Genomic DNA, 17,804 nt, shown 5'->3' on the forward strand with positions numbered 1-17,804 from the left:
AACTGAGCCACAGGGCATTTCCTAGGGATATACAAGAGGCCAGGGTTAAGGCTCAGACATGGCTACACCCAGCCAGTCATTAATCACCAAGAAATCCCTTTGCCTTGTTCATTTACTATTTGAAATCATAGACATCTGACATGGGAAGACCTTTTAGATCATTTTGTTCATCCTCCTATCACAGTATCTGAGACAGTCTTCCCCTTCAGCATTTCTTTGATGCAGTCTGCATTAAACCTGTGCTATACCTAAATGTACTCCCCGTGAAGCAAAAGAAGTGTTATTATTAGATGGAACAAGACAAGAATCAGGCTGAGAGAGACCTGTAAACTTAGTGCAAAGCCAAAAGAAGCAGAATACGCTGTACCAATTGCAATCTGCCTCATGCTTGCATGGAGACACCTACAACGCGTAGGTGAAACTGTAAGTTCTCTCTCATGAAAAATTCCCACTGCTCACAAAGAATACAAATTTGGGAATTTTTGTTAAACTCTTTTTTGCTGAAAGGCTTTTCAGAATCAAAACGTCGAGCTTTATAGTCTTCCAGCTTCAAAACACTGCCCTTGAGCCACAGCAGCGGCACTAACATCAGGTGAGATCAGGCAGGTGTCTGACACCCGTGCACCCACGGGTTAGGAGGCTCCAGACTCCATCCAGAGTCGCAAAGCCCCAGGAGCAGTGTGGAGAGGAGGATGCCGGGGTGGCCTCTGGGCTTCCCAGACTCCGTGCCACGCTACTCCCAGGCTTCTTTCACATTACACCAGTTGCCAGCTGGGACTGGGAAGCCCGGGACATACTTCCCAGCCTGGCAGCAAGGAGATGGTGACAGGGGGGTAATGATACCACTCTCAGTCATGAGAGGATCCCCTTCGCCTGGGGTGTAATCCTCCACGGCTAGTTAATCTGGCTTTATGCCCAGATGCTGCTGGCAGAAAGCTGCAAAGCGGTTGCACCACTGCTTGGCATTTGGGGTCTATCTGCACTTTTATCTTTACTTTGTTCCAGAATTTTACTTGCCCCTTTTTTCCCACATATTCAGTCTACCTGTTGTAGTGGTGACAAAAAGCAGATCCACTCAGTAAAGGTGGTCTCCGATGCCGGATTTTAATGAATCATCTCAGTGATACTTGGCCTTGACTAATCAGTAGCTTCTGTGGGAAAACAACTGAATTAATATTCATCCTGGTGCCAGATTTTAAAGACTGTCTGTGCCAAGCGCTGTGGATTATTGGCAACAATGCACTGTTTTCCTCCCTCAGACATGTCAGTGTACAAAGCAATAAAAGTCACAAAGGAAAAAAAATGTTGCATTTTAGAGATTCTTTCTTTCTACAAAGCTAGCCATTATCTTTACTCTCTCTGAAGCCAGGAAATGTCCACTGAGTCAACATAAAAGTGACTCTATAATGGGTTATTCATCAACTGTTCATATTTGTGACTGACCTTACAGTTATCATGTCTTGGAAGCAGACAGTGCAGAATGCTACCACCTACAGAATGGGCAGTGTTGAATGCAAGAGAGAGAAAACACGAAAACAGTGCTGAACCTCCTTCACCCTACCCGTAAAATCCTTTCTGGTGAAAATCGTTTTTAGTTGTTAATGTTGTTTTACGGCCCAATTACTCCTACCACCATCTGCTTCTTTGTGAAAACATTCTGTAGATACTGAAGTAACCAGACCAAGCAAAAGTCGGAGACAGACATCATAATTAAAGTCTCATAACTAATGCTGTGACCAGGGCTGGGCTAGCAGCTGCGGCCAGCTAGGGCAAGAGCTTCTGAGCAACAAATAAAACTTTGAGCAAACTGAGGGGAGAAGGCAGTTTATCGCAGAGATAAGGAAAAACCCCCAAGGAAAGCAACTCAGAGGTTGCTTTCTTTAAGTCTTTTCCATTGGTGAATCTTGTGCATTCAAAGGACCAAATTTTGTGATTCTGAAAATCAGAAGGAAAAAAAAAATGTTTCCTCCAAGTTGCCTTTTCCTGAAGAATTCTGCAGAGACAGCCTTGCACATTCCACAAAATCTACACTATAAAGCGAATGGTCGAGCCCTCGGGGGCATATTCTTTCAGTAAATCTGTAGTCATCTCAACAGTATCTTTGCAGAGCAAGGATAAAAGCCATCCCGGTAAGGGATAGTTTTAACATGACCCAGAGAAAGGGATGAACCCTACCAGAGATTAGGAAATTCTCCATTTCTCTTCTACCAGGTTGGACACCAGTATGTTTCAGGTGTTGTTTATATCGCAGTATTTTTGTGTAAAAACAGAGATATGTTACTCAGGTGAGCATAAGGATAGAGCTCCTAGCCCCTGAGATCAGATGTCTTTAATTTTAGTTTAGATTTAATGTGCCTGGGGCCATAATGTTCTTGGTCATGTTGAGTAAGTAGTCTGAATCAGGGCTTGTGAGCTCAGTCTTCAATGCCAAAAGAGTTTATAAGAATCCTGAGAACCTCCTGAAAACCTTGAGGGGTAAACAGCCGATGCTGCCATCCTTACTCACCCAGAGAGATATTCGTTACGTGGGAGCCTCCACTGCTCTTACAGACTTCTAGTGTAGTACGACACTGCTGAACAAGACTAAGGAGAGAAGAGTCACAGCATATACAATACCTTAAAGCATGTATTAGCTAAATAAAAAGCCACAGGCTGCTTTGAACATGAAGAAAACCTTAATAGCTACCACTCTAATTTTTGTGCAAATTCAAACAGAGCACGTATATACGAAGAATGAAACTACCAATTATTAACACTGGGTTTTACATCTGTGCACACCAAACATTCCCCCAGTTTTCCACATATCCAATAGCAGTAAGAGGCCAGGGTGTGTCAGTATTCCCAGCACAAACTTCAATTTTATGGGTTTACAAATCAGATGTTTTAAATTACAGCTGAATGAGACTGAAGACTCCTACACAAGTTGTCATGTCATAAGTGAACTGGGGAAACATTCACACAAATTTGTTGCACTGGTTATAGCATGTGCAAAAGAGGGGCTATGAAAATTTTGAGAACAGCACTGCTATATTGCGTCTTCCTATCGTTTTTGCTTTACGACCTAAATTTGCCAATCTCCCAGTGACACAGAATAACATAAAAAGCCCTTATACACCTCCTGATGCCGGCATAAGCAATGCTCTCAGTTGCAATGTCCTGGAAGACCCACTAGCATATCACTCCTCAGCTGCCATTTTAGTCCTGTGGGACTGCTGATAGCATCATTCCAGAGAAAACTTATTTTACAGCTAAGGATCAGCAGTTCTAGGGCTACTTTCCAAGAGAAGACAAATCGTTGGAACTACGTAGCCAAAGACACTGCAAGTATTCCTTTAGCCAGTAAATAATCCTGCATTTTATTTTTTGCCAATCTTTGATTTATGAAAGACTATTATACGAAAACAAGGGAAGAAATAAACAAATGTTTGCCAGTAATACAAAGTGAGAATGAATTCCACATAAGCTGCAGCAGAAAATAACGCCCAGCATTTCTGAGTAGTAAAATATAGTGTAAAGAGAAAAGGATGGTCAGCTGATCTGTTCGCTTGGGAATCTGGCCATAGGGCTAGCATTTCTCCTCTGCCTTAGACATCCTGCGAGCGAAACAACGAAGGCCCAGACCCTCAAGGTGCCTAATTCCCACCGATGATTTTCAGTGGGAATTAAGAACTGCCTTAATTCCCATGCCTGTGCTTCAGAATGCAACAGGTACCGTGGAGGTTGCTCCATGCACCTCAACACACAAGTGCAGGGAGGATAAACTCAGTGAAGATCAGAAGGTGCTTAACACAGAGAGATAAACACCTCAGAGAAAAGGAGATGGTAAAAAGGCTAAATACTATATAGCACAGTAATAATGACTCTCAGAATTATCTGCTCACATGTTTACATAAGCTACAAGCATGTGCCAGTCAAGGTGAGAATTTTTTTCCATAGCAAAATGTTGGATGTGCACACCGCTTTCACATTGTTTTCCTACCCATCAGGCTTTTAAAAAAAAGCTTCATTTTTCCTAATACAACAGATAGTTGATGTGAATGCTGTCAGAGAAAGATGATGCAACAGGAGTTAATTCTGACTTTGGACTAAAGACTGAGTCATTACTGGGTTTGACAGTATATTTTTTAACTGTACGCTTTTAAACTATTATACATTATTCTTCAATCTCTGAGATCACAGCAACTCACAGAATTTACATACAGTTGTCCTGGTTTCTGCCACAAAAGAGGAATGAAATCTGCAAAGTTCTAAAATAGACCAGAGATTTTGGCTAATATGAAGTTTTACAAAATGGTTATGAAAATGAACCATTGTACGCCACTTCTCAGATTTCAGATTTTGCAGAATTGAGCCTAGGTGACTGCACTGCAGTGGTTACCAGTGGGGCTGGGGAAAGCAGTGGAAGGAAGGAAGTGGCCAAAAGCTGCAGCGACTGACAGGTCCCGCGTCACCGGGTGGGAAGAAGAAGGAGAGCAGCCAGTCGCTTACTATGCAACATTGGCCCTTTCTGACAGAGGAGAGAGATGGATATGCTTAAGATTGCATTGCGCAGCTTGATCCACCGCTCACTGAAATCAGTGTTAAGGTGAACGTAATTTCAGCAAGAGCTCAACTAAGCCTGCATTTTAGTACCTTTGACTCAGCAAAGCACTTTACCTCCATCCCTGTTCAGGCTGGCACACAAGCACATTTTATATCTTCGACCTCAACTGGATATTATAAATACCAACCCGAACAGAGATGAACTTCAAAGCAGGGTCAGTGGAAATGTTATTGCTTGAGCACAACTCGGTGGTATCAAGAAAACTGAATCTACCCTTCCTGTAAGAGCTCCACAGGAAATAATTCCTCTGCAGCTAAAAATGAGCAAAGCGCAGAGCCCTCAGGTACTGCTGGCTTTGTTTATTAGGTATTTTTTGTTTATTAGGTATATTAGGAGTTGCTGTAGACTGCCTTTGACAAACATGTTCAGTATCAACAAAATCCAGGTAACACTAAGCAGTTCAGATTGTAGCCTTTGAAACTCCTTTTCTAGACAACATTCATCTTCCTAATTAATAATTAATCACACTGTGTTTTTAAAGAGATTATCAGGTGTGATAGCAGAGTGTGCCTAAGGCAGTGACTTCATTAACCATACGGAAGAAGTTTACTTTGTAGTTCTGCTGCCTGTTGTAGGGGTAGGTGCCAAAGGGGTCTCTCTTGGGTTAGAAAGTCAAAGAGCAACAATTTAAAGCAGGAAACAATTGGGCTATTATTTTTCTTTGTTTCTTTTCTTTCTTAAAGAGCTTTTAAATCATAAATCTTCAGATGCTTGTTGTGCAATTCAAGACCCAAGTCTACTTTTCCCACAAAAAGGCCCAATCTTGTAAAGAGCAGAGCACCCTTCCCAGTTACACCCCGGATCTTCCTACATTAGCTGAAGTTACCATGGTGCGAGTAGTTTACAAACACGGTTCCACCTAACAGGGCTTTGAACTGCATTTGTGCAGAGACGCTCCACAGCGTGCCAAGAGCGTCAGCAGGGTTGGAAACACTGATTTCACCTAGAGGACAGTATCTCAAGTACACTTTCAGCAGCCACAAGAACTCACAGTGGATCCTGCCCAAAGCGGAGCCAGTGTGTGGCCCTGACTTGAAACGTCAACAGCAGCGGGAAAGAAGCCCCAGCAGGTACAAGACTCTCTTGAATGTGATCATCCAAGAACAGTGCTGGAGAAATAATCATTACCAATTAATTTGATTCAGTTCTGTCAATCAGGCAGCTCTATGCATTAATTTTTGAAGGATTGCTGCACCATCAATGAAAATTTTCTGTTATTTTCCAGTTTTGCAATTCCCATTGCCTGGTTTCAGTACTAACGGGCCTTTTATAAATTTTCACATGAGGCTTTTGCTCATCTCCATAAAGTGGCATTAGGATTATTCCCACTGATGAGGCAATGTTGGCGCAAGGTGGTCAGCATTCTGCCCACAGAATGGCAGAGAGTCTGATAATACAGACAAAAGTAAAAATTAGGGGCCCTGACTCTGCCTCCTTTTCTAACGAGCAAGATATTAATAAAGAAGAACACAAGTCCCAAGCTTTTTCAAAGTGCTTTTCACAAAGGATTTGAAGAGGAGCGTGGAACTACCTCCCCTCCCCCCCCCCAGCAATTTAACACAAATCTACAATTTTAAAACTTTTTTTTTTGAGTTTTTTAAAAAAACTTCTAATGTGAAACTGCTTGATACAATGGGTCCGTTTCTCCTTCAGTTTTCTCCTGTGAATTAACTTCTATTTTTAGGTCTTTTATTTTTAGGCTGCTGCGTGTTATCGCTGGGCAGCTAGACCAACTATTAATTGGAAATGTTTTGTTTCTCAGGCGGTTTTGTTTCCTTGCTTTCCGTACCGCTTGGGCCCGACTGTCCTCGGAGGAGCCGCCAGGCTACAGACAGCACATTCGAAGGCCTGTTATAAGCTGGCGATGGAGACGCAGTGTGGCTCTGTTCTAAACCGGCTGCAGCTCTCTCCTCCTGCGCGGGTGTACGCTTGTGTCTGCGCGTGCGTTTTTCTTAAGCCGTGTCAAACTTGACGGAGTATCAGGGCCATATGGCAGCAGTTCAGCGCCCGATCAGGCACAGCAAGCTCTCAGTGTGCAACGGATTTTAAAGGACTCCCTGAGCGTATCCAGCAGTCCCGTGACAATAACTGTGTGCCGTATATGGAGCTTAGCAATGACAAGTAGGTCCAAATGATCTGACATGGGCAAAGGTGGGAGCTGAAAAACCCAGCAAGGCACTTCACGGCTGTAGATCCCAGCATTTCTGGCAGCTGTGTCAGACTGTCTTCGAGGTGCTGTGCCACTGAGCCAAGCTGGAAGCTGAACTTACAGATTGGTATATGATCATAACCTCTATTTTTAATACTATTGTCGCTACCTTTTTCAGTAACCTAGACGACAGCAAAAAACTCGGTTCTTCCCAGTTTCATAGCACTGTTATACTAGTTTGAACTACTGTTCAAACTGAAGTCAGTGGCAAAGCACTTACTAAACGAGTTGGGAATAGAATCAGTCCCTGTTCAAATGACATTTCAGTTAAAGGGACTTAACATTTTCTAGAATATTTAACTCTGCAAAGCTTGCACGCCTTTGCAAGCTATCACTTTAAAATGCTAGCTAAAAATATTTGCTTTATCTGAAGTCAGATGAATAAATCCTCCCTACTGTTGGGTACACAGTGTGGCAGAGTACAATACAACTGCAAATTTATTTGTTAGAAACTGTACATCTGTTATGATTTACGCTTGCCAAAATATAATTCTTTATGGCAACAATTGTTTCATGGTGCTTAAAGTTTTTCACCTCTGTGCCAGGAATCTCATATGGGATAATTCCATGACCTTGGAATCCAACAGATACATTCCACATCTGTCTAGTCTGGGAAAGCCTGAGTTTGTTGTGTGAAAAGCATAGTGGGAAAATGAGACCTGGAAATATCTGAAAATACAGCAACTGCAGGGTTACTTCTTTTTTCTTTTTAATTAACAGTTTCAAGTGCAGCAAATCAATTTCACAAAAGCAGTTGTTTTGTTTTTTCAAGGACACATTCCTTTTGGATCCTATATGCAAATTAAAAAATACGGTATAAACATTAAAATAATTGTATAACTGAAAAAAAAACAGTCTTTAAATATTAAAACTAAATCTTCATGAAAAATGAAGCACACAACCTATTGCAAGCAAACATCTTACCGGTGTCTGTGAAGATTTAGGATGGCAGAAAAACTGCCATTGTCCTAGAATCTCAGGGATATACTTTTGTCACTAGATTTTTAAAAGAAATTAAACGACACACAGCTTTGTGAGCAGTGAGACTTCCAAAGCCAGGTTTCCTGTGGCTCTCCCCTGCGTACATTTTCTGCTATTCTAATAATTTGGCTGAGCTCATGCTGCAGCCGTTCCCTCCAAGGGCACTGTAGTATTTTTATGCATACAGCCTGCACCTCAAATAACCTGCACCCTACTATGATCTGTGCAACACTGGAGGCAGGAGAGAAATGTCAGGAAAAAAAGGTTATCCTAAGAAAAAAAGGAAAAAGGTGAATGTGCTTGCTTGACAGAAAGGCGAGACTGAATATTCTTATTCATGCTAACCAGGATGATATTCCTGGCTTAAATCAGGAATTGCCTTTCTGATCATCATCCAGCCTGGAAGTCTCTCTTTCAAAAAGTAGTTTAATGGTTGCCCTTCAGCCTGCAATTCCTGAGGGTGTCAATCCATTGACAGGCTATGTCCTTCTGCAGGACCAATATACTAGAAAGCTGGCATCCCAAGGGAGGCACACAGAGGAAGGCAGCATTGCAGGCCGACCAAGAATGAGCAATTCATTTATTAAGTTCATACAAAACTGTGCTAACAATTTTAAATCCATGTGTGAGTCCTGTGAGTCTTAGAGAACCTTTATTAATAGGGGTCACAAGATCCCACTTGGAACCAATATTTGTGAGGCTCATGATCCCTGTGGGTGCACCAAAGCTTTATAAATTGGTAACTGATTTTTCTAAGGCATGTCATGGATAACTATCGTTTATAATAAATTAGCATCTTGTCCAAAAATTCTGCCGCAAAGTTTAGTTCTGTACTATTGGACATAGCATTCTGGTGCTACGTGAAATGATTTCTGTGTATATAGCAGCCAAACAAATTGGCAACATTTGTACAGTGTTTTGGATTATAAGGCCACCAACATCAAAAAATGTATGAAAGAAGCTAATGACTTTTCAATGTATTGTGACAACAAACCAGCCAAAACTATCTTCAACCAAAGTTTGCAAAATGTGTTCCTGGCGGCTCACATCACCTCTCCTGCAGAAAAGTTTAACATCAAAGATGTAAACTCCTGTGAAATCGGGTTTAAAATACAAACCTTGAACTATGTGTGAGCAGGCATAAATACGACTGCTGCATAAAAAACAGTTCATAGTGGATGTTCATTCTTTAGTGCAGAAAAATATAGGCAATTTCCAAAGTGAGAAATTATGCTAGACTTATAGTGGAAAGGTGAGGTGGGCAGATTCCTTATGATTACACAGTATGCAGTGTTAATACTTTTCTACCCACTCAAGTCATAACAGCTGTTCCTTCAAAAGAGGGAAAATAAAGTCCGTTGGTAATTCTTAAGCAAGCTGCCAATTTTCCACATGGGATTCGATGGCTAAGAAAATCAGGTTTTTCTGTAGTCTCGAGCTGCTGCAAGGAGTAACAGGACATTTAGTAACACCAGTAGAAATAAAAATTCTTTACATCTAAAGAAAAGTTACATTTTCTAAATTCTTCTTATATACTAAATATCTTATTAATAAAAAAACCTCCCTACCTAATATCTAGTTTCTTTGTTTTTCTGAAACTTTTTTATTGTTTTGAAGGGGTACTGCTTGTCACATATTTAAAGTTCTGTAAGTGTCTGTGTGATACGCAGGTGCAGTTCTTTGCACTGACAATTTTGTGAGCATCAGAAGAGAAACTATGTTCACAAATCAAATATGTATTTCAGCGCCAGCATCCAACACTCAAGAAGGAAAAAAAGAATGGAATTTTAAGTGTCAGATATTGATTATGAACCAAATTCTGGCTGTCTTGGATAGAGGCACCTGTCCAAAAATTCACAGATAAAGAGAAACCAAAGGAAAACCTGTTGGCCTCTAAGCCATTTGGAATGGGTGTTGTACAAGCCTTTTATATTGTTTTAGTGGGGCACGGTCTGTGTCTTCCTAAATCACAACATACCACTCTGGTCATGGCTTGGAACCACAAGAAGTATTCTACATACATACAGCTGGATCCCAACACAGTGGTACCAACTTCATTACATTGATCTGACCCACTTTGTCCCATAGTGAGGGATTCAGTTTATCTAGTAGCCCTTGTGCCACCACCACCTTGTTGCTGGTCATGCAACATCTGGGCTAGGATATGCACTTGAACTGTCACCACGCACAGCTCAAAAGCCATACACTGATCACTCCCAGACCATACATTTGTGTATGAACACTCAGAGCTCATACTGAAAAACACGAACTCCTAATTCAATATGTATACATACAATCATACACTAATGCCCCCTTGTTATCCTTACTCTGAGTCTATCTCAGCCCTTTTTATAACTTGTTATATTACAGTGTGTATGTATTTGTGTAAGATACGGAGGATTCAAACATTTATGTCAGAAGAGGGAGGAAAAATCCCATCAACATCTGCTTGCAGAAGTGAAATGGTGGAACTGAAGTGTCGAATAATCTCCCAAAAAGATGTCATTATATTCAGCTGCCTGACAGATCTGTCTGCCTGTGTGAGAGTAAACAAGAATATGGCTCGGTCATTTGGACTGAGTTTAAGGCCAAACAAAAGAACAAATGATCCATTTTCAGACCAGGTCTCCTGCTACAGTCTACAAATGTTCACTTGTGATTTCCCCTGTAAGTGCCTTTGGGAACAATGATCAATGCACTGCGTGGCTGGCCAGCCTTGTTAAATGTATTGGCTATTTGGAACAAAAATATCTCAGAGAGAAAACAAACCTTCAAACAGCAAACAGACTAAACACATCTCAAACTTCCTGAATATCTTCAATTTTCCTGGAAATCAGGGATCGTCCCACTTACTTCATACATTTCCACAGGGCTGGGGTCTGACCTCATTTGAATTTTGAGTAATTCTCTTGATTTGAGTGGAGTTAGTTCAGATTTATGATGAAGAGAAAGAGATTAAACTGAGACCAAATGACTTTAATACAAAGCCTTGATCTTTACCAGGAAAAGACACAGTTTATCATGAAGCCAAACTTACCTCTGTAATAATGAAAAAGTCATCACCAGGCTCTCCCTGCACAACAATTTTTTCTCCATCTTCGAACTGGACAGGTTCCAATGCATCAGCCACTGTCAGACGCTCCCATTTGTCCAGGGACTCTAAAATATTGAAGATCATAAAACTTTATTATAAAAAGACCCTAACTTTGGCTGAAGATTCATATTTAAACTGACAGCTCTGATATGCCTGGTTCTGTTATAAAAGAAATTTCTTTCATCCAAGCATTCTGCACAAACCTCCAGTTGGGAAAGATGGATGTATTTATTCTTTGTGTCTTAGAACTTGTAATCTTAAAAGTCGGACAGGAAAAGCTGGCTACAGTTCCCTAAGTCTGTGATCTCTAGTGACCTGATGCTGCAGTGAACTAGAGCAGCCTAGGAGCTGCTCTAATATACACGGGAGCCCTGAGAGGGACACCTCTTACCGCATCCCACACCAGCTGCCAGAACAAGTCCGACTCCCTTTTGGTTAGAGCTCCTCTCAGGCTGCTCGATAAGCAGTACAGAGGTGCCAGTCTCAAGAAGACTCTTCCACCAAGGTTGAAATCACTCACCGTTGAAGGTAAGAGCAAATTCATCTTAGCACAAGTGGCAATCGGACCAGATTCTTAATATGGCTGTATAAAGTCGCACCTCTGTTTCATTCGCAATTTTGGCCAGTAGAACTGCACGCAAAGTGCAAGAGCTGTTTTTCTTTTTATTCCCCCATTTAGACAGAAAATGTTATAAAATTTCAAAGTAGATTTCTATAAGAAAATACTAACTGTCTGTTTTATGAATAATGGAACTAATGAAGCCTGGTTTCCTGTGGCTTTGTGCCCTTTTCGCCTACCTGCAGCAACCCCAAATCCCTGTGGTACCTACACAGCAAAAGACAGTCTGTGCTGCGGCTAGTCCAGGGCTGCTCACCGACCAGCTGGCATCTTCCCACTGCATGATCCGATGAAAGAATTCTACCTGTCTTCCCCCTGGGGACAGGAGCGGTGCTAACCTGCATCTCGCTCTCCCACCCGTTTGCATGAGAATTCAAGAACATGACTTATATTTGAACTTCTGTCCTTTTACCAGATTTGACTGAAAGAAGCAAATGGTTTAAAAGTTACTAGAAGAAACAGATAACGCAATGGCATAACCTTCACTGCCTTAAAAAGTTGGGCTAAAAATTCATGTACTACTCTGCTGAATCTTACTTATCTTATTATGAATTACTGAACAACTGTAAGTCAAGAGACTGCTGACACCAGGACTGGATTTGGCCTGTTCTCTCAAACTCTATTTTTCTCTTCTTGTTCCAAAACAGTACTTAGAAGTATTGTGGGGAGCTGAAAAGGTGGTTATTTACAATTTAAAAAGCCTTTTGGCTGAACTCTGAAGTGTGCACTGGATCTAACAAAACCAGATCAAAGTGATTAATGTCCTAATGGTAAGTCGCCTGACATACATACATCTTCCTATTTTTATGCCATTTTCTGTTGCTTTTTGGAAAATATTTTTTTCTAATATTTTCTCACCTGCAATCACTAATGCACTTTCCTGGTACATCTGTGGTCTTTGTTGTAGAAACATTGATATCAAATACCAAGCCCATAAGAAAAATATTGTAAATGCAACATTCAAAAAGTGCACTTTTTGACTAAAAATATGCACAAAACTTTTGTACAGAATAGAATAGGCTTTCTGATTTTTTTTTAAAAAGAACTCGGTAACTAACAACGCAAAGAAAGAGCCTCTCTAAACTTCTTCTTCAGCTGGCTTTGTGAAAAATTCAAAGCTAATCCTGGCTCTAGTCATAAAGTGTCTCTCTTTTGTCTAAAGGAAAGGTACCACTACAAATACTTTTGTTAATGGTTCTTGCAAATGGAGCATTATATAGAAGATTTTACATGATAAAATTCTCAAAAGTTTTAGTTGCACAGTTAAAGTCAAACATTAAATAAAGTAGACCCCATGCACTTTTTGTAATTTCTGAATTGTACATATTGATTCATAGCTTTACATTTAATTAAGCTCCAGAGGAAAGATTTTAAAGGTTTAATTTTCTCATATCTTGTTAGATACACTGCAAACAGTTACTGATATCTAAAAAATCCTTATATTAAAAAAAAATCACTCTTACAAATTTATAACTAATTACAGATATTTGGCAGACCTAGAAAAAATACATAAGAAACAGGTAGAGGTTTATTCATCAAAAAATCACCAAGTTCTGACCACATTAAGGTATGAAATGAAGTTAATTTCTCAGTACTGCATTGAGATTTCTAAAATACCTTTCAGTTTGCCAGCTGTAATCTACTTTTTAGGCACGTGAAATAGATCCTTAAACATTTCACCTAAATTCTCAGTGTTCCTGAAATGATGCATTATATGGTTTTCCGTACTTAAAAAAGGCTCAAATCTGAAGTCTTTACTCAGTTTTTACTGACATGAAAAATCCACACTATAAACTAGGATATAATTACATTGCAAACCGCATGTTTAAGGAAGCTCATCTTTGAATAACCTTTCTACTCTGAAATTGTTTTGAGATGTCTCATTGTTGTAATTGCTTCTCATTAGCGCAGGTGCAGAGATCCTTTTCTTCTTTAAATACTCATCGTAATTTGGTATAATTTGTGCTCTTAGTTTAGGAAGATATAAATTAGGCACAAAAGACAGCATTTAAATGATGAAAATTTCATTATTAAGTAAGCAACATACTTGACCTTACTTTTAGCATACCAACTTAATTGAAAATTTCATGCACGGCACCTCTCAGAAGGTCAAGTACATTTTCACTAACACTCCCTTATTTTTATATTTGAGGCACATAAGCTCAAATGCTAGAGGAAGACCATAAATAAGAAAATAAAATTGTTTAAATAGAAATATAAAGACATTAGTTATATAGCAAATTAATCCTTAACTGTTTTTCAAAAATAGCCCAAGTAGAAACATGATGTATTTCCTACAGAATCAGCATTTCATTGTACTGGCTAACACTGTCCTCCTTATTAGAAGTTTTTGTTCTCCTAATGGTGATTGATTGGTCAGGCATTATGGGTTTGTTGTTCTTCCTACTGAAGGCCATCAAGAACATGTCCAAATTTCGTGGCTATCACATTAATCAAAGGGAAACAAAATCTAAGGACAAGAAGCTAAACAGATGTTTTAAGAATGTGAGACAGGGGCTGTAAAAGACACAGGAGAAAAAAATCCAGTCCATTTTGATTTGTGAGGTTAGTTTGTTTAACACACATAAATACAGTATTCTTGCAGGAAAAAGCTTCTCACTTGTCACCTGGAAGGATGTAACTGGACTTTATGACAAATTCATATCTCTGTATTCTATTCTCTTCTACCCATACATGATTTTTGCTCAACATCAGCTACTAAAAAGTTACCCATGCATGCCTGCTCAGGTATTTCAGGAAAGATTTGCCCTTCAAATAAATGTATGGTACACATTAAGAAAGGAGAAAAATAGGTCCTAAATGAGCCCTTTACACTCTCCTTCCTTAGCAAATGATGCAACTGTGAGATCTTCTGTTTGACCACTGTTGCTTTCATCATCCCATCAAAGACCAAAATTCATCCAGCCAACATGTATAACAGAGGAACTAACACGCAAGTCCAAAGGGCAACTGACCCAAAATGGAGACCTTGCTCAGGAACTCTTCATACATCTTCCGCTTCCTCAGTGTGCTGCCCTGTTATTAAAGGAGAGAGAGAAAGAAGGTAGAACCTTACACAAAGTATTTTTGTGATTTCTTCCTACAGCTGCTCTCTTTTTTTTTCCCTCCCCTTCCAAATCTTAAGCATAGCCAGCATAAACAGCCTAAGGCAAATGTTTCCCCATAAAATGTCTGGGCAAGTTGTATTCCAGATAAGCAGAGGCAGAAGGAATCAGATTCAACCCTGGTGCAATTTCACTGACTTCACTGGTGTTACTGGACACCAAGGATGAATTGTGTCCATTATTTACAGACACTCATTTTAAAGCCAGAGCTTCATCAATTAACTGTTTAGCTAACTCAATATATATCCTGTTACCAATGAGGCCCTACTAGAAGGGAATTTACAATTACAAAGTAGGATAAAACTTAAAACGTCCCCCTCACGGGTCCCACTCTTAGATTTAAACCTCTTTAATGCTAGGAGTGTTTGTGTGTATGCAAGTGTTTACATTTTGTACAGCACTGTATGTATTGTTCCTACTAAACAAACTATTCACATTATTATTTTAACAAGATTTAAGCAATTTGGAGCAGACAATCCATCGACACATGTATAGCCACCAGCACAGTCGCTCCTAATCTAGTAAGACCTTTTGAGCGATATATAACTGAGAGAACGTACGCTTGCATAGTGTCTGCTGTCTATAGAAACTGTATGCAGCCATCCCCAAAAGCACTCTTTGAAGGAGATTCAGTTATGAAAAAATACAGTGCAATTTTACCAATACCAAAATAATTCATCCTTAACTCCTGCTGCAGTGACACAAATAACTTGGAAAGAAAACCTCCCGGGGGTACCAAAGAGGGATTCCAGGGTCCTTGCTGCTCCCGCGTGGTTTATGCCACGCAGTAACATGACAGCCCACAGCATTTCTGCCTGGGGAGATCCTGTCGAAGGTCGCCTGGCGCCTGCTAGTCAAACTTACAAAGCAGGAGCACGGCATAAAGATGATACATTCACCTTCTGAAGAAAGGAGAAATGAAGACGACATTTACTCATAGCCTGGGCAGACACGACAGAAGCAAACGTCAGTGTTTGCCATAGAAAAAAAAACCACTTGTCTTTTCCTCCTTCTCAAAGTGAGTGTTAAGTGCCTGGGGCAGAGACAGAACGGGGGGACATACAAAGGGAAAGGAGAAAAAGCATTTTACCCTCCGCTGTCAAAGCATGCAGAAAGGCTGGAAGTACAGAAATGGGAAAGGCTACTGCATGCAAGTGCCGTGATATAACTAAGAAGCAAACACTGTCTCTCTTCCTATGCGCACTGCTCAGGTGGGGCCTGATCCAGTGACCACCAAAGAAACGGGACTCTTTCCACCAAATTCAGCAGGCTTTGGCTCCAGCTTCTAACAGCAGCATCAGCAGAGGCTGCCAGGTGCTCTCCTCTGGGGACTGCTATCATTTTCACTCCCCCCTAGGCTACCTCCGCTCCAAAACAGTCCCAGCACCGGCAGAAGCTGCCACTCTTCCCGGGTGTCTCTGAATCAGAAGCAGCACCAGCTACCGAGGCCTCCCCCTCTGCACCCCCTTCATAATTTCCGAGCACGGCGATGACACTTCGCCTCCCAGAGATAGCATCGGTAACCCCTGTCTGACCTCACTGTCTGACAAACCGGGTTCTCAACCTCGGAGGCCCTGAGAGCATTTGAAATGCCAGAAAGGAAAAATGAACTTCAAACGGAGGAGGCTCTGCGAACCACGCCAAATCCTGACAGCTCACTCGGAGACAAAGAACGGAAAACTGGACCCGGTGCAGTTGTTGCTCTCCTCCCTGCGATCCAGAGTGGAAACCAGACCAGCAAAATTGACAGCTGTGGAAAACCAGAGTGGTGGTTTAGTTTGGTGGGCTGGGACACACAGGGACAGATGTGGAAAATGCTTTTAAAATGACTGTGGACACGGATGAATTTTAAGAAGCAGTAATCAGTTGCCATAAGTGTTGCCTGACCACAGTTTTGAGTATTTAGAGAAGCAGATGAGAACCAGGAAGGTAAGAATCCCAGGCATCCCGGCTGGCCCATCACTTCCTACAGGAAAACGGGTGTGTTAGCTCTTGGCTAAACTAGGCCAGCATAATGCTACAGAATTCACAGTGAAGACTAGGACAAAAGCTAAACTGAAGCAGAAAATTAATTAAATGTGTTATTGTCATTATTTGTATTGTGGTAGTATCTAGAACCTTAGCTATAGTTGGGACTCCACTTAATGCACAGACTTACTGTCTCAAACATCCCATGTCTTGAAAAGATACCACACATCAAGGTAAGAGAGGACAAACGCCCTGATGAAGGATACACAGAAAGTCTATGGAAGAACTGGTGACTCAGAGATAAGGATCCCATTCCCCAGTGCACACACTGAAACCCGGGGTGACCTGACTGATGGCTCACAGATCCAAGCTGCAGGAGGGCTCCATCCAACCTCTCACCTCTCCTGTAGGACACCAACAGCAGCTGCCAGGGCGGCACGAGCCACCCGGCTGCACACCTCCACCTAGCTGTGCCCAGACATGCACCCAAGCTACCTCTGCATTCACACAGCACACCAGGGTGCTTCCCATTGGCACAACTGGATCCCTTTTTTTTTTTTTCCAGAAAGGAAGAGTTTGGATCACCCTCACACATTCACAAGGGCTAGAACATTGGTTTTCACGTTAGCGCATTTTCCTGATATAACTATTATAAGTGCAGTGAGGGGAAGTAATTTAGAGAGAACACTGCTCTAATATAAGCTAAAAAAAAACAGCAGTAGAAATCTTACAAACAACCAAAGCATATTTTCCAGACCTTGCCTCCACATGAAACATAGGGAGAGAGCACGTTTTGATCAGCCTAATATTCCCTCCTATATGCTTAATGTCACCTTGGACTCCATTCCTGATTTTACTGTCGCCTCATTTGGTCTAGTCACCTCACCCAGACTGTTGAGGCCACAAGTACGAAGCCCTATCGTAGTCTCTTGTACTGCCCTTCAAGCCATTTCCACAGAAGGGCCAACCAGTATGATCAGTGGGACACGTGTTAAGCCTGGTCTTACGTAGTATCTTCATGAATGGTCTAGAAGCAGCAACAAATCAGACAGTAATGAAATCTGCAGACTGGGAGATACTAAGGAAGCTTGCCAGGACAGGAAAATAACAAAAAAGGACCTAGAGACATTAGAAGTGGAAGCAGAAAATAACAAAATAAGCTTCTGTTTGGAAAATACAGCTAAGAGACATAAGGAAAAAAAAAA

General features: G+C 41.1%; 1 protein-coding gene across 6 annotated transcripts in view; it reads right to left on the reverse strand.

Moving 5' to 3' along the window:
* PRKAR1B (protein kinase cAMP-dependent type I regulatory subunit beta) overlaps positions 1–17,804 on the reverse strand; it is a 164,654-nt gene that overhangs the window by 68,897 nt on the left and 77,953 nt on the right. For all 6 annotated transcript variants that reach the window (XR_010885833.1, XM_067306406.1, XM_013950899.2 and 3 more), the window contains exons 8-9: positions 14,482–14,542; positions 10,831–10,952 (exon numbers count right to left, since the gene is read on the reverse strand). Coding sequence is in view for 5 of the 6 variants with exons in the window: in XM_067306406.1 (XP_067162507.1) it covers positions 10,831–10,952; positions 14,482–14,542 (183 nt within the window). In the remaining variant the exon portion in view is untranslated. The remainder of the gene's footprint in view (positions 1–10,830; positions 10,953–14,481; positions 14,543–17,804) is intronic.

This window comes from Apteryx mantelli, chromosome 16 (assembly GCF_036417845.1).
Source record: "Apteryx mantelli isolate bAptMan1 chromosome 16, bAptMan1.hap1, whole genome shotgun sequence".
NCBI classification, from domain to species: domain Eukaryota; kingdom Metazoa; phylum Chordata; class Aves; order Apterygiformes; family Apterygidae; genus Apteryx; species Apteryx mantelli.